This window comes from Chinchilla lanigera, unplaced genomic scaffold (genome assembly GCF_000276665.1).
Source record: "Chinchilla lanigera isolate Chin_1 unplaced genomic scaffold, ChiLan1.0 scaffold00005, whole genome shotgun sequence".
Lineage (NCBI taxonomy): Eukaryota > Metazoa > Chordata > Mammalia > Rodentia > Chinchillidae > Chinchilla > Chinchilla lanigera.
This window is the reverse complement of record NW_004955406.1, coordinates 42,231,858-42,257,694: the sequence shown is the minus strand read 5'-3', so window position 1 is coordinate 42,257,694 and position 25,837 is coordinate 42,231,858. Positions and strand designations below refer to the sequence as shown.

At 47.8% G+C, this 25,837-nt stretch overlaps 1 protein-coding gene across 1 annotated transcript in view; it reads right to left on the bottom strand.

Moving 5' to 3' along the window:
- Window positions 1-25,837, bottom strand: part of Mapkapk2 (mitogen-activated protein kinase-activated protein kinase 2) — a gene marked incomplete at its 5' end in the record, with an annotated part of 44,620 nt that extends 18,783 nt beyond the window's left edge. Inside the window, 1 exon segment of the mRNA XM_005375484.2 lies at window positions 25,654-25,837. Within this exon segment, the coding sequence (XP_005375541.2) occupies window positions 25,654-25,837 (184 nt within the window).

Below are 25,837 nucleotides of genomic sequence, written 5' to 3'. Positions count from 1 at the left end.
ATTTTGTCTGTAATTTGCTAAGTCCCCCCTATTATTATGTTATCCTTCTTTTACTCTTTAAAATAAAAAAAAAAAAAGAATGTAGATCACCATGGACTGCGAACATATACTAATAAAAGATGTACAACAAAATAGTCCTTCTTTCCTCTCAATGTATTCCCATTAGGGATTAGATCTAAAATACTTCCCCTAGGGCCTGGGGATTTAGCTCAGCGGCAAAAGCGCCTGCCTGGCATGCGCAAGGTCGTGAGTTCGGTTCCCGGTACTGGAGAAAAACCAGAAAAATAAAATAAAATAAAATAAATAAACAAATAAAATACCTCCCCAAAGTCTCAAATGTCCAAAGATGGAACATGGTCAAATGAGACAGGTCAAACATGGTGTGACCCAGAAGGGTGTGTTCTTGTTCTAGGATCCTCCCTTCTCAATCTGCTTCCTGGCCACTGTCATGTGAGCAGCACTTTTCTCCCACACCCTTCCACCATGTCAGTTCTGCCTTGGAGCCAGCCAACCACTGATCGGAAAGCTCTGAAAACCATAAGCCAAAATAAACCTCTCCTTCTCTAAGTTGCAGGTGTCAAGTATTTCATCCTAGCAACAGGAAAGCTGACTAATATAATTCCCATAAAATCCTGTTAAACTCCTAGGTCAGCACTCACTGGTGTTATTTAAAAGACAGTTCCTCCTGCTGGTAGATAGGAGGTTGGGCTGTCTTCTTCTTACCAAACCTGCAAGTGACATATATACATACATCAGAGACTGTCAATGTGCTAGGAAACTGGTTTTTAGAAGATTACAGCAGGAGGAAATATGGAGTGGGGCGTGCTGGCACACACCTGTAATCTCAGCTACTCAGGAAACTGATGCCAGAGAACCTCAAGTTCCAGGCCAGCCTGGGCAACTTAGGGACATCCTGTTTCAAAATAAAATTAAAAGGGCTAAGGATGTAGCTCAGTGGTATAATGCCTCCCTAGCATGTGCAAGGTCCTGTGTTCAACTCCCAGTACTGCCAAGGAGAGAAAGCAAAATGAGCCAAAACTACCCTGCTTAAAAGTCATTATGCTAGGAATAAAAACAATCATTCACAATAACGTAGGAAGAGAACTTCCTTAATCCAGAACTGAATAACATGAACACTGAGTGAGAGCAAAGGCTCTGCCAAAAGCCAGACTACCTGGGCAGGGGACACAGTACCACCAACCAGTGTGGGACCCAGGACAAGTGTCCCAGCCTCCTTACACCTCCAGTATTCTTAGCCATAATTCAAGGATAAAAGCAGTACCTCTTCAGGCTGTTGTTTAGTTAATTATGACAACATAACTGCACTTAGAATTGTTCCTAGCTCAATAAACTTTTATTGTTCGTTGTTTTTGTCATTAAAAGTTGCTTCTAAGAAAAGGAAAGAGAAAGTGTAGAGCATTGTGGTCATAAGCAAAAGTCTGAAATTAGACTGCCCCAATTTCAAACACCAGCTTTAAACTTGGTAGTCTGCCTGGCCTTAACCAGCTGCTTCACATTCTAACTCTGTTATCCTCATCCATTAAGGCAGTAACAGTCTCCATTAAAGATCTCCACTTTAGCACTGCCTATTTCAAACTGGAAATAATAAAGTATCTATGCATAAAAACCAGTAAAGTAAATTATTGTACATTCATACCATAAGATAATATGCAATTATCAAAAAAAGAAGTAGATCTAGATACAGATATCAAAAGCCCTTCAAATAGACATTCATCCATGAAAAAAAGCAAGCTGCAATTTGATATATAATACGATCTTAATATGATCCTATTATTGTAAAAAAAAAATTTTTTTTTAAATGGGTCTCACTCTGTAGTTCATGGCTGGCCTCAAACTCACAACCATCATTCTGCCTCAGCTGCCCTATTGCTGGGATTACAAGCCTGTGCACCATGCCCAGCTTGTAAAATGTTTTGAAAAAGCAAAAGAAATGTGTGTGCACATGTGTGTACATATGGTTTGCACAGCCATGTGAAACCATAAAAATGGCTATGCAAAGCAATCTTAATCATCACTGAAAAAAATCATAACTGTTTCATGACCTTTAAAATTTTTTTGCCAAAACACTATGAAAATACTGTTGAGTTATAAACAGTAAAGCATACAGTTAGTTACTGGTATGGTTTGTGCCTAGATGTTCCCCCAAAGACTCATGCAGTTTTAGATGGGGCTTTTTCAGAGGTAACTGAATCTAGATAGTGTGACTGATTCATAGTGCAATGCAAAGATTAAAAGGGTACTGGGATTAAGGGTGGGTTATCGCTGACTGGATTGGCACCACTCTAATCAGTCCACTGACTGGATTGGCACCACTCTAATCCCAGTAGACTGGAATCAACATAAGGGACAGAAAGACACTTGTGTCACTTTTGCTGCTTTTGCTGTCATCCACTGCCATAAACGGTTGCCCCTATGCCACCCTACGTAGCCAGCAGATTACAGATTGAAACCTCTACAAACTGAGCTAAACAAACCTTTCCTCCCTTAACTTTGGGAATTGAGTATTTTGTCTCAGCAACAAGAAAAGTACCTAAGACAGTTACTGTAATTTAGAACACTTGAGACACTGAGAATAAGTGCTTTACTTCTCCGTGAAATTCCCATTCCGAGTCCTGTGGGCAGTGCTTGCTGTCTCATCATTTTGCAGACGCTGAAAGTGAACACCTTTTCTATGCTTTCATGTGCTCATGCTCCTATGGATCCACTTCTGACATTTTATCCTTTGTATGCTCATTATAGAGAAGCATCTCCGTTCTTATGAAGTCTCCCCAGAGCACCTCACCTCAATCAAAACCACTCCCCTCAATGAGCTCTCGGTGCTGCCACCTCCTCCAAGCTCCTCTGTCCGCACACACAGAACCCTGGGCAGCAACAGTGTCCCCACTCCCATGACCAGCTGTTTATTCTATAATCCCATTATATTTGGTTCTGACTTCACTTCCAACATTACCACTTTTTATTTCTTTGCTGAAATTTCATGCCGCTGGCCAATTCCCTCTATGGATTGCCCACTTTTTATAAATCTTCACCTGAATTTCCCAAGGAGGCAACACAACCATACACCTTCCTGTCTGTGTGTGAGATGAACAGATAAGCAATGACCAATCACTGGCTCTTAAAGAAGAAACATGATTAGCCTGTGACCACTGTGAGCATCTGTTATGTACACAGTGACTTGTGGACTGGAGCATTAACAGCAAAGTTTATACTCCACGCAATCACTCAGAGCTAACGTACCACAGCAAATGAAATTCAAGCATTGTTGTTGGGGGACTGGCACCGTCTAATGAAACTCATGCATATTACAAACATAAAAAAAAGAAGACTGCGAAGACCATACTCAGGAAATATATGACTCTTTAGTGACTTGACTACTTAAGTTTACCCTTTGGGAAGATCTACACCTTGGAAACAGTTCTCAGCCTGCGCTAATTTTGCCCTCAGGAAATATCTGGTAATGTCCAGTGAAGTTTTTGATTTTCACAACTTGTGGGGACAATTAGACAACTTCACATCTGGCATCTAGAGAGTAGAGGCAAGGGATGCTGCTAATTCCTACAAAGCGCAAGACAACTCCCCCACCAAAGACATATTTAGTCCAAAAGATCACTAATACCAAAGCTAAAAACTACTGTTTTCAACCAGTTTTTACTAAGTTGATGTTAATTCCTTCCTCATCAGGTGATGGCAAAGATTAAATGAAACAATGACAAGTACACAGTACACAACGCTATAGTATCAGACACTTGAGATTACTTCAAGATAAGCACCTTAACACAACCTTACATTCGTAGTACTTTTGACAATTATTCATGTGATCGGACATGATGCTGTGGCCAGCAAGAAGTATTATGTTCAGCTCAGTGACAGATCAAGTACCCAGATCAAGGCAGGGATCCAAATCCAACCATGCTCTGTGTTTACTTCTCACACATCTATAATCCACATCTAGACCACATCTAGACTCCAGCGCTCAGTTCTGGGCAAGCCATTTGAAGAAAGAGCTTGAAACTTCCAAATGCTGAAATGTTTGGGAGTGAAATACACTGATGTCTGAAACTTACTATGAAATGCTCCCCCAAAATAAGACTGGACTGTAAATGGACAGAGAGATTGAAAGATGGAAGGAGGCTGGATAAAGTAAATACACAGTAAAGGTGAATGGCAGAATCTAGATGGCTGACCATATGGGTGTTCACTGTACAATTCTTTCAAGTTTGCCGCAGTAAGAGTGTAATGGACCTGAGAACCATGACATGTGAAAAACAGTTCAATGAGTGGGGGCCACTGGCCCAAGGGAGATAAATCCTGAAGGAAACTGAAGGACCAGGTGTGATAAATCCAAAATAATTCTACAGAGCTGTTACAGAAAACAGCCTGAATGGACCCCGTCCCACGTGGTTTCTCAAGGGGATTCCAGGAGCTCCTCTACCATAGTAGGAACCTTTAAGACACTCAATCCTCTCTCCCTGACATCAGTAGAGCAGAGGAGTCTGGTGAGCGCTCAAGAGGAATCAGACTTTGGCTAAGACATTCACCTAGATGAGCAAAAATCATAGTCACATTTTCAAGTATAGAGTACATGAGAGCAGAGAGCCAGACAGGAGGAACAAGAAGCAAGGCGCCTCCTGTAACACAGCACTCACACTCCTAAGTATTTACCCAAGTGAAATGAAAACATTACATCCACAAAAAGACTTGTGCAAGAATGTTCCTTGGAGCTTCATTCATCATAGTCAAAAACTGGAAATAACTCAAATGCCCATCAACAGGGAGAAGAGATAGCCAAATTATATCATATCAGGACAATGGAACTCTATTTAGTGTAAAAAGAAGCAAAACAAGCAAACCTCACACAAAAGAGTTCAGACTGACTGTCCCATTTGTATGATGTTCCAAAACAGGAAAACCAAAACCATGGTGAAAAAAACACTCAGAATCATGATTTTCTCCAATGGAATGGTTAGGTAGGAACATGAGGGAACTTCTTAGGACAATAAAACTTTTTGTCCTACGTGTTGCAGAAGTTTGAGTTGCACACATGGAGACATTCATCGAAACTCACCAAACACTGTAGTAACTAACATAAGACTTACACATTTCAGTTAAATAAATTTTAACACACTCCCAAAAGATGCATGCACGAATACTGAGCTCTACTTAATGCTTACATGTGCTAAAATGTTTCAGAGTGAAACATATTGATGTCTGCAACTTACTATGAAATGCTTCCCCAAATAAGACTGGACTGTAGATGGAAGGAAGCCTGATAAAGCAAATACACAGTAAAGGTGAATGGCAGAATCTCGATGTTGACCATATGGGTGTTCACTGTACAATTCTTTCAAGTTTACCACACAAGTGAAATGTTTCACAATCAAACGTGGAGGAGAAGAAGTGACAGCCAGTAGTAAGAACCAAAAGGGAAAGCGGTGGTTGGAAGGTCATGGGAGGAGAGTACAAGAGGAAGAGAGGATGTTTCAACCTCCACAAAGACCTCTCAAGGTCAGAATTGCAAAAAGCCAAGCTGATGTGGGAAGAGGCAGTATTGGCTAAGAAGAAACACTCAGGAGGCTGGTGTTCAGAACTCTGCAGTCATAAACTCTCATTCCTATGGGACCAGTTCTGTCACTATGAGACTGTGTGTGTGATCAGGGACAAATCCCTGTCCTTCTGGCCTGTGCTGAAGAGATCCATGTACAAGGAAAGGCTCCCCATAAAAGATCCCATGTGCTTTCCAGCTCTGAGCATCTACTCTTCACAGCATCTATGAAAACCACTTTTCTAGATAGGAACCAAAGAATGCATGTGCCAATCACAGCTCAGAGCTCCAGCAGTTTCAGACAGGTTTCATCCTTTTAACAAAGGCAAGAAGCCTGTTGTTTTGTCAATGTGTCCTCAAAGAAAGAGCCTGGGTACAAGCAGCTCTCCACTGTCAACATGGGGACGATGCAGTTGGTAGATGAGCCAGCAAACACTAAATCAATGAGCAGAGGTCTCTTCTCCCAACCCTACGCCTCCATACCCATACCCAGAAGGTTTCTGAGACACACAACATTACGAAAACCCAAAAGAATAAAAGAGATATATCTGCTGGAGAAAAAGAATTCACTAATATTTGAAAAGTCCAATTTCAATAATTTTGAGATTACCTACTCTACCTCCCCCCCTGCCCCCAATGACACTGCTCATTTATATCTTACCACACACAAGACTAACAATTTTCTATAGTATGGTTTATCCACTTGATGGCCCTACACCTCAAAGGCACATACACTGGAGTTTACCAAGTGAGAGAGAAGATGCCAGAAGGCAGAGTGATCGGTTCTAGCCCAGTTCTGCAGTTACCTTGCTGAGTACCTACAGACTGTCTCCTCCTCTGTACAAGCTACCTCCTAGTCTATCCAAGCAGACACTGAAGATGCCCTGGAAAAGCACAGGGGACTAAAAGGAACCCCTCCCAGATTTCAGTACTCTCAATCAGCTCCTTCTTTCTCAGTCTCAGCCACTCTGGCTTCAAGGAAACCCAAGCATCCAGTATTTCTAGCCTCACCTTAAAGAAGAAGGATATATATGTCTCTCAAGCCAAAGACTATTACCTCACAAACCACAAACAATCTCCAGCAGGACTTCCTTCTCACCACTCTCCTTGGGGAGGAGGTAGAGGGTGGGAAGACTGCTTGGAGGTCAGGACTCTGAAACGGGGGGCTCAGAGGAAATCTCCAGAGTGCCTGAGCACTGGGAAGTCCCATTCTGCACCTGGAATAACTATGGCCAATCACTGGGGGAAAATCTGGGATCCTCCCCATGCAGAACAACAGGACACACTTTGAAGTCCAGATGTGCCACAGTTGCAAGCAAGGCCACAAAAGGGAATGGGGGCCCAGCAAGGGTAGGACCTATGTGAAAAAGGAGAGCGAGAGTAAAGCCCCCCCACCCAAATTACACACCTACTACACACAGGAACAAATGTCCACTTGCCTGATCCAGATGAAAGAAGGGCAGGTGAGGAGAGAACTTGCACAGGGAGAGACGGGATGGGGCTTAGAAATCACCCTGCTTTTAACGTTGGGACACAGCAGGTCAAAGGCATCTAGCCCAGCCAATGCCTGACCTGAAAAAACTGAAGATGTCTGAATAAGCTCTGCTGAGGGGTAACAAAGAATTTCCATCATGATCAGTTTGTCTAAAAGAGACCTGAGGGTCCGGCTGCAGCATTGATGCACCCTCACCTGATACAGGGAGGAGGAGTCCTCCCAGCTTCCTTCAGGCCTACAGGCCTTCTCCACCCTCCCGCCTCACCTCAATGAACTCAGAGGTTCTGGTCAAGGGTTCCCTCCCTGGAAGTCATAGCAAGAGGGCAGGGGCAGTGCTGATGGCCCCTCCAGAAATGCTGGGGCCCAGAAGATTACAAGCACAACCCTAGCTGGCAGCAGGGGTTAACACTGCCGCTTCTCAAAACAAAACTGGCCCACCCAGACTTCCGGGACAGGGGTAGCCTGGGGAACAGCATCTGACCTTTGTCCTCTAACGAAGGGCAAACCCCTCCTGGACTGAGTTTGCTCCTCCCCCACCTGAGAGACCAGGCCTTTGGCTGGAGCTAAAGAAAGGCAGGGAGCAGGCCAGACTGGGCGGCAGAGGACGCCTCGGCCTAGTTTCTGCCAAGGACAGACTAACCCCACACACACGCTGTGGGGAGAGGGAGGAGGAGCTGCCTTAGAATTAAATCAATCAATAAAGGAGGCACAAGATCAGAAATCCTGGCTCTGCCTTCGTTACACCGGTGTCTCCCAACGCTGAAGGAGGACAATCCCCAGGAAGAGTGACTGATTCCCACCCTACATTCCTGTTTGTTCTCATTCCCAGTGTCCTTGGAAATAACCCTGGCAGCCAAAGCCATGCCAGAAGGGCCCTGAGGCCTGCAACAGGCCCTGGGAATCCCCTGGCCTGGGTCTGTGCCAAGGGAAGAATCCGGCGAAGCCTCCCAGGCATTTCTCAGGGAGCTAGCCATCTGGGGACCATTCATTCATACCTCCTTTCCATCACCAATGGTCTAAAAGCAATCTGGCCAAGACTCACCAATACTAAAAACTACACCAACTTCAGTAAATCTATCTCACAGCTCTGAATTCATCCCTAAATTTCAATCAGAATGCCTTTATCTCAACTCCCCCAGGTACTAGACACCTAAGTGTCTCTGCCCTAGGTCACTGCTAGGTAGGTCACTGGTAGAGAGGGAAGGAAATCAACCCACCTGCTTCTTGCTAGCTGTCCTTCAAGAGCCCAGACAATCTCCCCCAGAAAAGGAGAATGCAGGGAGATAAGGGAGCTATAAATCTTGCTCCCCTCCACTCCCAGAATTAGCAAGCAGCTGCCTCAGGGTCCCCAGCCCCTCCCTGCTCCAATACCCAGGAGCTCTAGGCAGCCGGGGCCTCAAGCAGGGATGGATGTCTGCTGACTGCTCATTCACTCCCTACACTGCAAACTGAGGCTTCCCAGGCATGACAGATGTAGCTGCTATTCAGTGTTTTCAAGGCAGGACAAAAGCTTCTCCAGAAGCACAAAGCCAACAGGGATGCGGACACTGCAAGCTTCAATGGAAGCCACCTGCTGGGCCCTCCTCTACCACACCTCCCAGCACACAGCACACATACACCTTCTTTTCAAGCCTCTCAGACCTGTGTTGACCCAAGTCAGGTGACTTTTTTATCTAAATCACTGGACAGATCTCCCAGAGGATGGACACTGTACTGCCCTTTCTCAAATAGTATCCTGCAAAATGTAAAAAAAGAATTCTGTGTGTCAGAAACACTAGGTAAAATAAACAGTCTATTAATGCAGAACATCACAGAGGATTTAACAGAGCAATGTGCACAGAGAACGCTCCCAGTTTATGGCATCACAGAGCATCTCAGGACTGGTACCAGTACTTGGGGAAATGAGTGACTCCTTCCTCGGCGCACCTAGCTCTTCTACCATTTGGAGTATTAAGAAATGCCTTGCTTCCATGTTTCCCTTCCATCAGCTTCCACTCATCAGCAGCTGAACAAACAGCTTGGCGAACACACAGTGCACTAGTGCTCTCTTCATTATACAGGCCCAGTGGTGAGGACACTTCTGAACAGACCATCAGAAGTTCGTAAGATGAACCTGAACCCAGGCACATACTCAAGCCAACCTTGGCTGTGCTTCTGCCACCAAGGCGAAGGGTTTGACCCCAGCTGAGCCAATAGACTCTATTCCCTTATCAAATCCTCCCCTACCTCACACCTCACCAGCTGCTTTACAACTGGCCATATGGATAAGCGGGTGACCGTGCTCAATGTACACACTCGTGCTCAATGTACACACTCGTGCTCGCTGGGAAGTCAACAACATAACCATTGCGCATGGTCTGGGTAAGCACAACCGCCAACACTACTAATTTCAACAGAGAAACCTGAAAGAAGAAGAAGGCCAATGAAGCTTAACCGGCCAGGGGCGTGAACACTTCCCATCCAGCTCCCCTCCATTGCGGGCCAAATAAAGATGGGCAGGTAACAATGAGGACAGGCACTCAGGCATAGCACAAGTACTCAAAATTTCCCAGAAATTTCATATTCAAACCAGATAGCTCAGATTTTCCTTTGGACTGGAAAGCAATACCCCTCCATGCTGAAGAAAACTGTTAAACTCTGGCTTTGGGATGGAAAAATACAGCCCCTGTACCGTGAGATGAACTTGGGGAAAAGACCCTGCTGGTGGCCTCTTTGCTTCCTGGGGCGGGCTTTTTGCTTTGCTCCTAACAAAGCAGATTCTGAAAGAGGGTCCCCCACTGGACTCCACCCACAAGAGAAGCAGTTGTGTCCCACGTCCAGGTCACAGGGACTCCAGAGCCCCACCCCTGGCACAGGAAGCCGTGGCCTCCCAGGCAGGCTGCCCTTGCTCTGAAGCCTGGGCTGTTCCCAGCGTGCTGCTCGGATGCCTTCAGTGATGCCAGTTGCCATTAGTGTCTGGGTACGATCAAGAGGTTGTGGAAGGGGCTGGGGATTTAGCACAGAGGCACAGAGCCTGCCTGGCAAGCATGAGGTGGTGAGTTTTGATTCCCAGGACGGGGGGTGGGGGGGGTGTATGGGATTCCTCCTGCTGTGGCTCTGACCTAGAAGGGAGAAGGCACTAATGTTAGGTGCCCCTCTCCTCCTCCCAGTAGTATCAGAAGCAAACAAGATGAGGTATCACGAGGCAGTGCCGAGGGATCCCTATTGAAAAATAAAAATTATTTTTTAAAACATGCTGTTTATTACCTTAGGATAAAGGCTGGAGTTTATTCCTACGTATTTCCCAATTTCTGTTTTTGCCCAGTTGGCATAATTAGTCCAATCCAAGACCCTGGGAGTGAAGTGATCACTACCTGCCTTTCTACTGCAGTCCCTTCCCATCCCCAGGCCGCCCCAGCCCCATGTCCTAGAGAAAGAGGGAAGTCATGATGGCGTCCTTGCCAGGCTCCTGCCAACACCCTGCCCAGGCTCCTTCCCTCTGGGCTCTTCTCCAGGCTAAGAGAATTCTTTGGCTCAGCTCACTATTCCAATTATCTTCTATAACTGGGTGGAGTTGTTTGGAAGTAGCTGCTTCTGAAGCTGACACTTTAATGCTTGATTTAAAAAACTGTATTGTTTAAATACCAGTTTTGCCTCTGAAGCAGCAAAAGCCTCCTGCCTTGCTTGTTCATTATCAGCTGCTAAGTAGCACTTTTCTCATTGGAGCTGATCAGCTGCAGGCTACTTACAACAAGAACACTGGTGTGAGGGAAGGGCTTCAGCTCCCCAGTAGCAGCTTCATGAGAATCCAAAAAGAAACAGGCCAAAAATGGATCCACTCATGTAGTATGCACTGCACCTCATGAAGTGCCAGGCACGATGTACACACCTGGGGATACCAAGCCAATGAGACAGTCTCTGACTTCAAGGAGTTCAGTTTAACAAGGGAGGACATGGTGGTGGCTGTCACTCAAATTCATAGCAACTCTGCAGGCAGTATGAGCTACCCCTGGTACATCTAGCACAGTTGGCTCTGACTGGAATTGGAGGTGTGGGCAGGTAAAGTCTTACATGAGCCTCAAGGTATACCACAATTTCACTAGAAAGGGGATGGAAGGATGAACACATGGAGGACCCACGAGAAGACAAAGAAGCATCAGCATGCACAGCAGGGTGGGAAGGAGTGTTTGATGTCCTGGAAGGTTCAGGGCAGAAAGAAAGGTCAAATTCAGCTTGCTCACATGACATGAGGAGTCCGTGCTTCATGAAGGTAAGAGGAGGTCTACGTAAGGTCTCTTGAACGGAAGCAATGTCTGTGGTCATACCTGAACAGGACTGGATATCTGAATCCCCCAATGCCTTGAAGAAAGCCAGGTGAGTGCTCCTGAAAAGCCTGTGTTAAGGATGCATCCCAACAGCAGCAGGATGCAGAGGTAGAGGGGACACGTGGCCCACACCAGCTGGACAGGCCTTGGGACTCTCCCTGTAAGACTCACACCTTTTCTCATCTCTCAGCAAGGCCAACAGCTGGAAGGATCACGGGAGTGATGCCCTGTCTCTGTATCTCCCTAGAGGTCTTGGCAAACGAGGCAAGATGTGCCTTGACTCCCAGTGGCAGGAACAATGTCGCAGGATACTTAAATATCTGCTGAGCCTAAACGAAAGCAATGGAGGTGACACATTCTGTAAGGGTCTGGGGAAGGCCAGGAGTACCAAAGGGTTTTACAAGGTCACAAAACCAAGTTTTTGACTCAGTAAATACAGAAATGTACCAACATTAACCTTTATAACAATAAGGTTGTCTTGAAAAGGGGTAAGTTCTCCATCACTACAGAAATCTGAGCACAGGTTAGATGGGTGGTTACCAAATCCAGATAATGGTCATTGGGAAGCATACTAAAAATATACATTCCTGAACGCTGTAGAGTCTTGGACGCGATGAGATGCAAGGGTGTTGCCCAGGGAACTGTCCCTGCACATCACCCACAAGAGATCAGCCTGGGCTGGGAGCCCAGGGACCCTATGACCACCTCCATGTGAGGATGCAGTCCTGAGCGGCTCAACTAAATGCTAAGATCCTTTTCTAAATGATGGCCTTCTATCTGCACTCTCACCAGGGTCTCAAGCCTTCCACAGGTTCCCTTCCAGCACAGGTGAAGCCTTACCCAGGAGTAGAATAACTATCTCAGAATCCTGTGCTAAGAGACATCCGGAGAGGATGCAATGTTCCCTGTGCATCAGCTCGCTACAGAACATTGGATATGTGGTTGGTGTCTGCAGAACAGGGTTTTAAATGTTACTTAATTGTAATGTTAATTTAAACAGGCACATGTGGCTACTGGCTACCAGGCCAGGGCAGCTTCCTGTGGAAAAGGGCAACGTAGTCACTGTGGGACCAGAAAACAAGCCAGTTCTGGCCACATGCCCTCCACCACCATGCTCTCTGAGCACACCTCTAGCCTGAAGACCAGAGATCACTGTCAAAGGAAACCGACGAAAGAAGCTCTGTGTCCCTGAACCTGATGCAACAGGTACAAGGAACAAAGCACCCGAACAAAACTCTCACTCCTCTGAACTTTACCCTTTTCTGCCAGGAAAGCAATTAACACCAACAGTGACACAGGCCTGCTGCCACATCCCAGCTTCCTAGAGCAGGCCTGCCCCTTCTCAGGGATGACCTACAACACTGCTTTGTTTACTCAGAATTGTACTGGCACTTCTGGGCTACATTAAGGTACAGAAAGCCATGGGAAAAGGAAATGAATCTCACCCAAAAAGAAAGGGGAGGGGGGCGTGGAGAAGAAGAAAAGAGAAAAGAAGTCAGTGCTACTGCTCTTCAGACTTCAAAAGTTTTCATCAGGAAAATTTATCATCTGTACTTTTCCAAATACAACTGGATTCTTGCCCAGCTCCAACACAAAGGCCAAAATCAAACCAGCCAAGGACTCTGGATGAACATGTGTGGTCTTCCAGGCTTGGTTTCTGCCTCCAACACATACTTAGGGCCCTTTCCCCCAGTGCTACCCAGACACAGTCTGAAGCTACCAACAAAGTGGTTATCTACCTCAGTCTTCTGGGACACTAAGTACACACGAACCAGGTAGGCACCAGGAACCACCTGTCCTATTCAAACAGCTCCTAGCAGCTTGGAAGAGGCAGCCAGCAGCTTCGCAGGTGCACACTGCCACACAGACCTCTCTCGGCCACCCAGGCACCATGGATGAGGCGCCTTCTCAAGCTTCTCCCAGTCCAACCTCAGCTCCTCCCCTCAGGAGCCACAGCCAGACTGCTGCAGAGAACTAGTCTCACAGTAGGAAGACTGGAAGGAACAGACGAAGAAAAAGGCAAAAGGAATATTACACGCAAGGGACACCATGGGGGCAGGGGCCATAACCACATCAAAAACCAAGTCCTTTTTCTGAAATTACTGGAAATTTTTTTTTCCTTCTACCTTACTCTATAAAAAGAAAAACAAAAAAAAACATGTTGCAACCTTGTCACAGCATACGCTCAGGAAAAGACAGACCCAACCCATTGCTTCACTTTCCCATCAGCGTTAACCGACAGCTCCTTCCCAGCCAGAGCCTTGCCCTCAAGTCACCCAGCTCCAGAGATGCATGCAGGAGGCCACGGGGCCACAGAGCCCCCAGGGCTCCTGTGAAACTGCTCACTCCCCCACCCCAGGGCTAAGCACAGGAGGGGCCCCATACTTTGAAATAAGAGGGATTCTATGAGGGCCCAAAGGAACATGAAAACCTCTGCCACAGCCTTAGCCCAATCATTTATTTCTCAGTACCTGCTTTGTTAGCTCCTCTCCCCTCTCTTTGCGATGGTCTATTAACACCCAATTCCAAGCCCTTCCATTACCAGAACAGGACCTGGGGAAACACCATCTGTCCCTCCTCAGCCTAACACCCAGCAAGTCCCTCCCCTTCTCAGAAACCAGGCTGCAGACCGCACTTTCATCTGCACCCTCACAGGATGGGTCTCAGGTGTGCATCCCCACCCCACCACACCAGGCAAAGTGAGCCCACCCTCTCCTTCCCCACCTTGGAGAGCCCAGCATGCACCTCTGCTTCCTTGACCTCTGCCCCTCACCTACCACCCACTCTAACCTTTCTTCAGACCACAGAGCGCCTGGCCCACGAGGTTCAAATGGGAAGGTATCTGAGAAGTCTGAGAGGCAGACTTCTTTCATGTGCATTATACTCACAGGTGATCACTCCTCCTCTGAACTTAAGTTCCCAAAGGCAGGGCCTATTTTACCAGTGCAGCAATTTGTACAAAATAAGCATCCCATCAAATTAATTATTTGATAAAACATAAATTGTTGGGCTGCATAGTGCATCCTAACGGGGATATGGAAGAACTCCTAGAAAGACATAAAGAGCCTGTGTTTTAGAGTTAGGTGCTCTCACTTATAGCCTCTGACCTTTGCATTTACTACTATTCCTTCTGTCTGGCACCCCCTCCTGTACCCCAAACATGCGTCTCCAAGGCTGTCTAAATAGTTACCTCCTCAGCAAAGCCTTCCCTGATCTGCCAAGTACAACCATGATGCCAGGCACACACTCCCAGCATTCCAGGGCTCCTTCCCACTGTTTTCTTCTTTGTACCTACCATCACAGACAAGCTGTGCCATGCAATGATTATGGTCCATCTGTCTTCCCTTGCTAGACTGCAAGTGCCATGCAGGCAGGATTGTGGTTTTTGTCTTTTACACTGATCCTAAAATAATGCTTAGTGCCCAGTAGACATTCAATAATTACTTGCTAATGAGCTATTCTGAACATGTTTGAACATGTTTCCTTCGCCATAAAAAGGGGGAATTTATTTTGCAGTATTACTTCAAGGATTAAAAGGGTGTTGGGCAAAACATAAAATGCCTGATTCAGAACTTAGTATTTGCTCAGTGAGGACTAGTGACTGACCCAAGAACCCTTCAGAGTTGGGATCTGAAAGTATCAAAGTGTATCTGCTGTTCTGATCTATCCTTAGGGAAGCCAAAAAGTCCTTCTTTGAATTGCTAATTAACTTTGAGTAGTAAGTTATTTTGGCTCTCAGGAGGCTAGAAAGCACCCTAAGGCAAATCCTGCTTAGAAAGGCAGGATCCAGTCTAAGCTGCTGGACACAATCCACCCTCATTGTTCTCAATTCTTCTCATCTTATATAGCAAGCATTTTAAGGGGGTCTGAACCCAAGGAAATGGTCCTGACTGCTCTTCCGTTCTGAGCTCATCCTATCTGGACCTCCTGATGATCAGTCAGCAAAGATGACAGGAGGAGGCAAGCATGGAGGAGAATAAATGTTTATAAAGACTGGGTGAATGAATAAAAATACTGTCTTTCAAGAGAAGCATGAAATAACACTGGGCTGCAGAAACTGAGAGAATGGCTCTCTGCCCCAGGACCGCCTAGGACCCAAACTGACCACTTCCGTCCCAACAGCAGGTCATCTTCCCAGCAGCAGGACTGCAGCAACAGTGATGAACAATGAAGTCAGGGCAGAAGTCCTGCAAAGTCACTCTGATCCCTGCGATCACAAGCCACGGAGACAATTAAGGTCCAGACAGGCTCTTGCATATGCTCAGGGACACACAGTAGGGAAGAGAGCCAGGTCCCTCAGGTCCTCCACCCTGCACAAGTCTGCTGTGCATGGAGATAAGTGGCCTGGAAAGGTTCCAGGCTCTAACCACAGTCCCTGGGACTTGGTGCTCAATGCTGGTCCCTCTTGCAACACATAGGCAGACACAAGGCCAGCCACTAGATGACCACAGGCTGCATCTGTGTGCTCCTGTTGTGTGGCTGAAGCTAACCAGTAAACACCAACAACTGTAGGAAAGCTGGCATATTCCACCTGTCCCTCCCTCAGTTAATGTTCTACAATGGGCAAAAGGGTCATCTCCGTAACAAAACAAGAAAGGGAGGGGCCCTGGGGTGGGGGGGGGAGGGGAGGAGGAGAAGCATCAGTTCTTGCAATTCTCTTTTGAGAATTTGAATGAGAACTCCATTCACAGAAACCCATGGTACCTCTGCCAGTCGGTAGCAGCAAGTGGGTGGAGGGAAGAAAGGCCCAGAAAGCTGTTGTGGGAGCAACTTCCAGCAGACAGAAAAAAAGGGACAGGCAGACAGGATCTTCATGAGCTCCTGGCTCAGGCTCAATGCACCCAGCCCACAGCTAGAGTTAGAGTTAGTCGAGCCTAGAACTGCCATGCCCTCAACCCTGTTTCTTAGAAGAGGGCCTCTAATCATTACATGGAAATAAGAGTATAGCAAAAAAAAAAAAGAAAAGAGGAAGAAGAGGGAGGAGGAGGAGAAGAAGAAAGTCTTCAAGGAACTTATTATCAAACACCCAATCCAATATCTAAAGAAACACCTTGCACAAGAGAAGTGAATTTTTTTTTTCTGGTACCAGAAATCAAACTCACGACCTTGCGCTTGCCAGGCAGGCGCTATGCCACTGAGCTAAATCCCCAGCCCCCAAGAAAAGTGAATTTAAAATGCCATCAGAGACAAGAATGTCACGGCAGTTTGATGGGGAGGAATGGAAGACTCATCACCCCACCAGCCCATGCTGGAGGCTGGACCTGGAGCCTCGTGCATACTAAGCACATGCTGAACAGCTGAGCTGCACCTCGATTCCCCGGACTCACCTGTGGAGTAGCAGGTAGACAGACACAGACAGGGCAGCAAAGGGAGGGCCAAAAATCATAGAGAGCTGCAAGGGTGTGGGGTGGGAAGCAGAGTCCTACTAAGGAAACAACATGTAAATCACTGAAACTGTGGGATGGGGAGAGACTGGAGCGAGATCCGGGAAGGATTTGAAGATCGGGGAAGGATCTGGAGATCTCTTGAATTCAGGAGATAAAAGAAACCACTGAAGGGCTTAAGCTGGGAAGCTACATGATCAGAGCTGGGCTCTGGGCAAACTAATCCCCACTGAATGCCAAGGAGCAGAGGGGCAGGACCTTCATTCCAGGGCGGGGGCCCTCAGCGTCAGCTGTGCTTTCTACCTCCCCAACCCTCACCACTGCTTCTCTCTATTCCTTCCTTCTCTAAATACCCCTCAAATCCAATTTTATTTTCTTTCAAAGAATCTAAGCCAAGGTAATCATAGCAAGTCTACAAAGTCAGGGCAGTGAAATGCAGGAACAGAGGGAGAACATGAAGGGCAGGGTGTCACTGAGAGGGACAGCGCTGCCGAACAGGACATGACACTTGTGGGCCCGGCTGTCACAGGGAACAACACCACCGCTCAGCATTTCTATAATGGGAGCATTAATAAAACAGATCACCATACAGCTCATCTGCTCCCTGTGGCCTCTGAAAGGCACAAGATGACTCCTTGCAGGCCGCTCCAGCACAGCTCCAGGGCACACAGCCTAGTCCAGGGTCTACCTGCATTCCTGGGATGCTCTGAGTTCCACACACCAGCCATTCTCTGATGCCCCTCCACCGGCCACCAGACCCTCTGAGCTCTTCAGAAGCCAAGCATGACAAGCAATGTTCAGACTCAGTTCCTGTTAATTCTGCTCTTTAGAATCCTACTGGCCTTCTCCTAAGAATTACAGAAGCCAGGTAAGGTCACAGGCACAGAGGAAGAAGAGCAAAGGAAGAACTCTTCCAAGGACAGGGGCTCCTTCTGTCAGAGTTAAAAATAAACTCTTAGCTACTACACCCAGCTCCTCCCCTGCAGAGGCCAATGGGCCTTGGCAGAAAAACCTCCCCCTGCATAGGAAATGAGGCCCCTGGGCACAGAAGGGAAAGGACACTTGGGGAGACATGATTTGGTTATGTACCACCACTGAGACACAGGGCTCCCAACTCCTACCTCTTGGCTCCTATCCGCTCTCCCCACCCTTTCCCCCCAAATAAACCTCAATCCCAGAAAACACAGAGAATCCTCCTGTGCCATGATTAGTACCAACACCTGTCCAGGGATTGGAACAATCACAGAGATGGGAATGCCAACGTGAAACTGAAGGAAGCACTCTGTACCGCACCTCTCAGCTAAGCAGATGCTCCGGCTACCTGTGTTTTTCCTCATCTGGCTCCACAGGTTTCCAGGATCCTCGGGCAGCAGAGGAAGAGGCCACACAGTGCACAGAGATCACAACACCTCTGCCTCTTCAGCGAGAGGGAAAAAAGAAATTCATGCTCTCCGTGACATTCTACAGGTGGCTGAGCTGGGAGGGCCAGAGGGGCTAGGGCCAGATTCAGGAAGGAGGCCCCAAAGCCAGGGCGCAGTTATTCTTGGAAGCCAGCAAGATGAGGTCATACTTGAGAATGCAGTAACCTGAAGCCCAACACAGAAGTGGAGAGTTCACTTCGCTTCAGGACAGGAGTGCACTGCGAGCAGGGAACGGGCTCCCTCCCCAACATCAGGGTAAGGGGACTCTGTTCCAAGCAGGTTCTCCCACTCACTCCACAGGCCTCTGGCAGGCAGGCCTGCTTGGAGATGGAGCTTGAAGGATGTCAGAGCTAGAGGCCCAGTCAACTCTGAAGAACCTGTTCACCTTCCTTTGTCCAACCCTTTCCACACTGAGAAATGAGCAAGGCAGCACCACAGGGCCTTTCTCCATGTGAATCCAGGCACCTGAAGAAGCACCAACCACAGCTCATTTCCCTGCACATGGCACAGTGTATTGGCTCCAAACTGCCCTCCAAGCTCAGGCGGGAAGAGATAGGCGAAGAGGGAGGATGCAGGTGAAAAATGAGATAAACGATTCAGCAGTGTGGCAGGAAGACCTGGGATAAATATCAGGGCCTGGCTGTGAGAGGAAGACTGCAGCAGTGGCAGGTTTATTTTTAGCCATTGGGACAAAGGGGCTGAGTGTCCTAGTCCCCAGACAGGAGGCCAGGCAGCAAATGGCAAATATGGGCTGGGAGCCTCCTCACAATATGGATGATCACAATGACAGCAAGGTAGTCAACTCTGTATCACCACAGAGACACAGAGCATCCAAGTACAGACACTGGCACAGAGGGTTCTGTGGTTCTCCTTTTAGCTCTCTCTCCTCAGCAGAACTGGAGAGATTCCACCTTTGCTTCAGGTTCAAAAGAACAGTCACAGAGATAAGCCAGACAAGAGAGATGTCACCCACAGTGCAGCTCCCCATCCCATCATCTTCTCAGAGACTGAACCAGCTTCAACAAGGGCCACCAACCTTCCACCTCCAGCACTGCTTTCCACCTCTCAAATGAGTTCCACATAGGCATCAGGCAGGAGCTGCCCAGAGGTATCCCTCAAGCACAAGATGCCCTTTCATATAACCCTTTTAGAGAGCTGGGGTTCTCAGTACAATGAATACACAGCTTGGCTGATCCTGGAAGGGAACATCACATACAAACAGGGACTGACTGACCTTGAGGCCTTGTACTAGGCCCTACCACCTGCCAGCTGGCACACAGAGGTGTTTAATGAAACAGGGAGTAAACTCCCCAAGAACTCCACAATGCCAGAGGCCAACCCCAACTTCATACCCCTTTCCTGTATGCCCCCCTTCCTCTTCCAACAAAATCAGACAACCTGGTACACAGGATCCCACAACCCAAACTTCCAGGGCAGAAACCACTGCTCTTGCCTTGAGCGAGCAAGAAGAAAGGACAGAACAGGCATCTCTAGGAGTTCTCTCCTCCTTTTGTTTCCTAGACTCCAGATTTCTTGTTTTACCTAGTATTCTTTCGGGGCTGAGTAGACTTGGATACAAATCCTAACTTCCTCACTGGTTCTGGGAAGCAGTCCCCAGCTGTCAGCTCTGGCAGCCCCTTACCTGTAGCAGTGTCTGGAGGTGATGTGACAGAAGGCACCCCTGTGAGTGAACCAGCCACACACCAAGGCAAAGTTCGGCAAGTTATCAGTAATCACACTAACCCCTTGGTCAAGAGCTCTGCACAGGGCACAAGTTGTACAGCCAATCACAGTAGCCTTCAAACACCCCAACTTCAAATGAGAAGGGAGTCTGGAGTGGGAAATAAAGAAATCCTCATCTCTATCACACACCACCAGTACACTATGATTCTTGTGATTTCAATGGAAGAAAAGATACACACTCTACCGATTTGCAAGCCCATCTTCTGCCAGTGACTGGCTGGAACACTTTCCAAGTCATCATACAACAGAGGAGCAGCTGGTCAGTGATGATTATCGATTAACTATAGACAGGAGCCGAGCCGCTCTATTAAAAGGGCATCCACACTGGCCCAGATACTGCTGCAAGTCAGCACCCATCCCACCTGCACTCCACTTCTGGCCTTCAGTACAGCCTGCTCCCTGACCCCACTGCCAGCACTGAGGAGCTGCTGGTCCCCAATGCTCTGATGTGGGCACTATGGCCCAGAAAACTTAACTGACTTATGGAATGTCACACAATTTGATAGGACACAAAGACTTGAACCATTTTTGAAGTTTTACTATTACTGTTTTTTGTTGTGTTTTATTGTACTTTCTTATCTAGCACACAACTCCTAGAAGCAGGTTCATCTATACTTAGATAGAGACACATATATGTACCTATATCTTAAAATATAACATCAACATCAGTTTTTTCTTAGAGACCAGAAAAGGCCCCACAATCTGATTGAGTTATATACCTTGTACACATTAAGCTGTCCAGCAGCATGTCCCTCTCCTTACTAATAACCTATCTGAAGGTGACCTATATGGAAAGATCCTTGCTGATGGGTTAGTGGATCCTAGCTGATGGCTTGCCTTTGGACTGTATACAATCCCAATACTACCACTCTCTAACAACCAAAAACCCAAGGAACCCAGACCAGAGAAGGTCACAGGGAACTAGGGGCTAAGACACAGCTCAGATACCAACACTAAGTAAAACACTGAACCTTTTTACACTGGCCCAGCCTCTTCCTCTGGCAGAAGAAAAGAGGAAAGAAAGATGGCAAGGACTGTCGGCTCTAGACTGCTGCAAGGTGTGACTCCCTTTACTCCTGGGCCTTAAACCATTAACAGAAGAAACTGCGGCACCAGCAAAGAACTCTGCCCTGCCCACCAACCTCCCACCAAGACAAAAAGCCACTTGGGAAGGTGCAGTACAGAGAAGGGGAAAAGCCCCCGCACACAGGCCATAGCGGGGCTTGAAGCACAGGAGAGAAAGACAGGGAGGTACAATTCTTGTGCCACAGATCCTGTTGCATCGGGGAGATTCCTAGCTCAGAAGATGCCAGGGCTGCTCAGGAATGAGGAATGACTGAGACGCTGGTGCTGGTGTTGTGCTCATGCCCACTCTGGCGGACAGTCCCCCTCGCACAAAGTACTCACATCCCTGTGCTTCCTCAGGCCCAAGATTCAGCCAGGGACTGAGTTTGTTTCCAGTTGTCCTGAGGCTTGGCTCCTCCTGGCCTTCCTCCAAATCCCTGGCACCTGCCTCTTAAATTGGTAACTGAACACATCCAATCCCTCAGGGTCCTGAGCAATTGAAACATCTTCTCTGAAACAGATACCAATACTTTCATCCTCCAAAAAGAAGCCCAATGCTTCCCAGACCCCACCAATATGTGTCCCTGAGGCCCTGAGAGGACTTTTCTTTCCCCTCCTATCAGCCAGAGTCCAGATTATTTTCAAGTTCTATCAAAGCCCAGAATTGAAGAGTGAAAAAGGACCCTGGGCCAATCCAGCTTTGATACTGCCTCCATGATGTCAGGAGCCCTGCTGCAGTCGACCAGTCAGCACCAAGGCCAGCATGGAGCAGTTGCTCACAACAAGGACAGTGTCTCTGAAAGCACAAATCGGGTCCTTCCCTCAAAACTCCATAACCCCCCTTCAGCTATCCCTAACCTTTCTTTGTAATATCCTCAAGCCCCTCAAACACTTTAAAACTCATTTCAACACAAAGATGACTTAGGTTCATCTCTGAGCCGCACCGCCAGCCTCTCCTACTCCCTCCCTCTGCTCGACATATCCAACTTCATTCACCACAGCCTCCACAGAGCTCCATCCAGCAGCCACTACACATGCGGCAGCTCAACCCATGAAATGTGGCCAGTGAGTGAATTCCTGAGTTAGTTTCATTGCTTCACGTTTATTAATTCTAATTTAGCAGCCACACCTAGGCAGTGGCAACCATACTTGGCGGGGCAGCGTTGACTACGTTTGTTCATTTTGTCTTCTCCAGACAGGTTCCTTGACCCTCAAAATTTTATATATCGCTTTATACAGGACAAAAAATATAGCAAGTGCTCATCAAACTACCCGAAACCATACTGGACAGAGAAGAGGCTGGCTTGGTCAGCGAGACTTCACACTGTCATTCCACCTAGCCACCCCAACCTGAGACAGGCTCTGCCGCTCATCCAGCTGCACTACCTGGCTTCAGTCCCACAAGTGTGTAAGATGAGCTGTGTGGAACAGGACACTGCCTGGGGTCGAGGAAGGATGTGTGCACTCTGTTTCCCTCTAACAGGGTCCAGACCAACCAAGAGAGGGTCTAAGCACCTTCCCTTCATGACACCAAAGGAAGCCATATCACAGAGGCACATGGATGACCTGAAGAAGGAGGCTTGGTGGAGAAAGGAAAAAAAAAACCTCTACACTACAAAGTGGAAAGATAAACAGAGATAAGTTACGACAACATTCCGTATTTTGTAAAGCAGTAACATGCTTCAACTAATCAGTGTTGCGCAGCAGAGCAGGACAACAGTACAGACTTTAATTAAATTTGTTCAGCTAATACCTGAAAGTTACCATGATACAGTAAGGCAGGAAGCAGCTAAGAAACCCCATGGAAATACAACCAATTAATACATAAAAGGGTTGAGACTAGCAGTCTGGGCCGAAGTAATAATAGAATTCCCATATTCTTCTACAAATAACAATAAAGATTTATATCACATACTCCCTAAGAAAGGGAAAAAGGAGGTAAATATGCTTGTCACTGCAGATCTAAGACTCATGTAGCTGCTGCTTTGGGGATTATGACTAGAAGGTGGCAGATACCCACCTACTGCCAACTGGCCAACAGGCAGAGGAGAGCCTGTGGGCAGCGGAGCTCCCCACTCACAGTTCTCTGGGGCAGCAGCCAGCCTCTGCCTGTCACCATCACTGCAGTCAGGAAACAGACCAAGAGGAGGAGTCAGGCAACCTGGATTCTAATCCTACCTCTGCCAAGTGAATGGCTATTCACCTGGAGCAAGACACTCCTTCACTCTGGGCCATGGCTTTCTCATCTGCAAAATGAGGGTGCTGGATGAGATGACCACTGAAATCTCTTCCAACTCTGCCTGGAAGTTCTCAGCATGACTGAGAACTTTGCAGGAGAGGTGAGATGAGGTCACAGCACTCACCAAAAGCATTTCTACACCAGCTCTCCAAGATGGCAGCAGAAGAACAGTAGAGTATGTTGGGATCATTTGTAAAACACTGATTTTACTTCACAGGGCAAACAGGTCACAAGACCACAGAGAGGGAGCAGAGCACTTGGGCAGCCACCACTTCCAATAAACTCTCATAACTAAGAGAAAGCAGACTTCCTGTCCCCCAGAAACAGCTCAGCAGAGGACAGGTCTCCTCCCCTTTTCTCAGGCATCTTCCCAATGGGGTCACCAATCCTGCCTGCCTGACCACAACTTCCTCCCTTGCTTTATAATCAAAAGGCTCCTACTTTTGAAAGTTAATCAAAATTTAAGATCAGGAAATCTCTTTGGTGCATGTCTGAGAAACAGGATTCTTCCAACAAGATTCCCGCAAAGCTGTAATTATGTCTTAGGCAATATTTGGATAGGAAAGTGCTGTTGACACTGCTGTCCGTCACCAAATGCCTTGTCCCTCCTTTCTTCCTCTATTATTAAGTTTTAACACAAAGATGTGTGGGAAATCTACAACTTAACAGTTGAGTCAACTTCTCAACTGGGAACAAGTTGCCTGTCAAAACAGACTCTGACTTCAGTCTTCGCCTACTTATAACCAGGGAAGGATAAACTAAGTGCTATTTAATATACTGCTGGATTCTTCCTGTCAAAACTATTCAAAGGAAAAAAAATACCCAAATTTCTGTCCTATTAATTACGACAGAAATTTGAACTGCCACCCAAAAGCATTCTAGAGCATGGTGCTCCTGCATCTGTGTGCACGTGTGTGTACTAAACAGAATGAGGAGACACTGTGAGCTTTTGTTCTGAAGTCTTTATGCTCTAGTCTTTCCAAAAGAAAGAACGGCCAAAGTCTCCACTGCTGACAGGCTAAGGCAGATGGCATCTCAGAAGAGACAGAAAACACTCCTGGAAAGCGAGGGGATCACTTCCTCAAAGCTGCAGAGTAACCATGAACCAACTGTATTCACTCACCTCCAATCCCCAAGGTCAGAGCCAGTCAGCCCGACACCTCCTCCCCCAACTGCCCCTCATCATGGAACAGGAGGTCAGCGGCATAAATGTTACAGCGTTCAAGGCACTGATAAATTCTCTCTCCAACAGTCAACTAGGCAACAACTGCCGTCCCACGGCAGGGGTGCTTACAGAAGAAGCAAAAGAAATTTGACAGCACTGAGAATAAAAGCAGAATGAAAATAATTTGAGAGTTCTTATAATCCAGAAACTGGATATGCCTGTCCTCTGCAAAGTACCAGGTTTTTATAACATCCGATTGTATATGCTAACAGGCCCACCCCTAAGTCACACAGCTCAGTTTAGTATTTGATAAACGAAATCCAGCCAGCTATGCAGACTGAAGGGGAAGAGAAAAACCAGAACACAGGAAGTATTTCTCTCCTCCTCCAATCATTAAGGCACCCCAGGGGAAACAAACTTGCCCTGTCACCTTTAGAGATGTGGTTTGACCCGAAACCCTTCCAGGAAGAAAACCTTTCTGGTGAACCTGAACGACTTACTCAGACTTCACCTAGGACCCATCCCATCGCAGCAGACTTCCAAGTCTATTGTGTTTAACTTCTGGAGTGGTGTGGTCACTTAAATCATCATGCTCCTCCCGACACACCCACTCAGAAAAGGACGAAAAGAAAAAGCTGGGTTTCCCCAAGCCAATAGTGTTCTCCTGCTGTGCATCAGCCGCCCGCGTCCAGGACCAAAGCGACTGTCCCCAGTTGGCGAAGACCTGGCCTGCAGCGATCAGTGAAGCTACACAGGCAGAGCGCGCGCGGGGCCTGCTCGCAGCCCATCTGGAGGCCCGCGGGCGCGGGTAGAGAGGGCCGGCGCGAATCACAACAATCCTCCCCCGCGCGGGCGGGGGGCGGCGGCCCGCGGAATCTCCAGCCTTGCGCCTCCCGGGCCGGAGCGGCCGCCCTCGTGAGGCCCAGGGAAGTGAAATCACACATTCCGGCTCCCAAATAAGGCGCGAGGCGAAATAAAGCACCGAGCTCCGACTTCTCCAAACCGACCGACCAACCCGCTCCATGAGTAATGGGCCTTTTGTGCCCGCAGAAAGGAAGAAAGGAGGGCGGAGGGGATGGAGAGCACTTCCCAGGGCGCGCTCGGGCGCCAAGATGGCAGAGCCCTCCGCGCGCCGGCCGGTCCCGGCCGCCGAGTCCCGCGCCACCCGGGGCGCCGGAAACTCGCACCGGACCGACCTCCCCGCCGCCGCCGCCGCCGCGTCCCGGGCGCCCCCGCCCAGCCCGGCCCAACCCCCCCACGGGCCCCACACCTACTTTCAGGGCGAATTTCTCCTGCGTCCTCTTGTTGAAGATCTGCAAAACTTTCCCGTTGATGCCCAGCCCCAGGACCTGGCTGGTGACCTTGTAGTCATCGATGATGGCGTTCTTCTTGATCTGCAGGCTCGACTTGACGTGGAACTGCGGGAACTGCTGCGGGGGCGGCGGCGGCGGCTGGGCC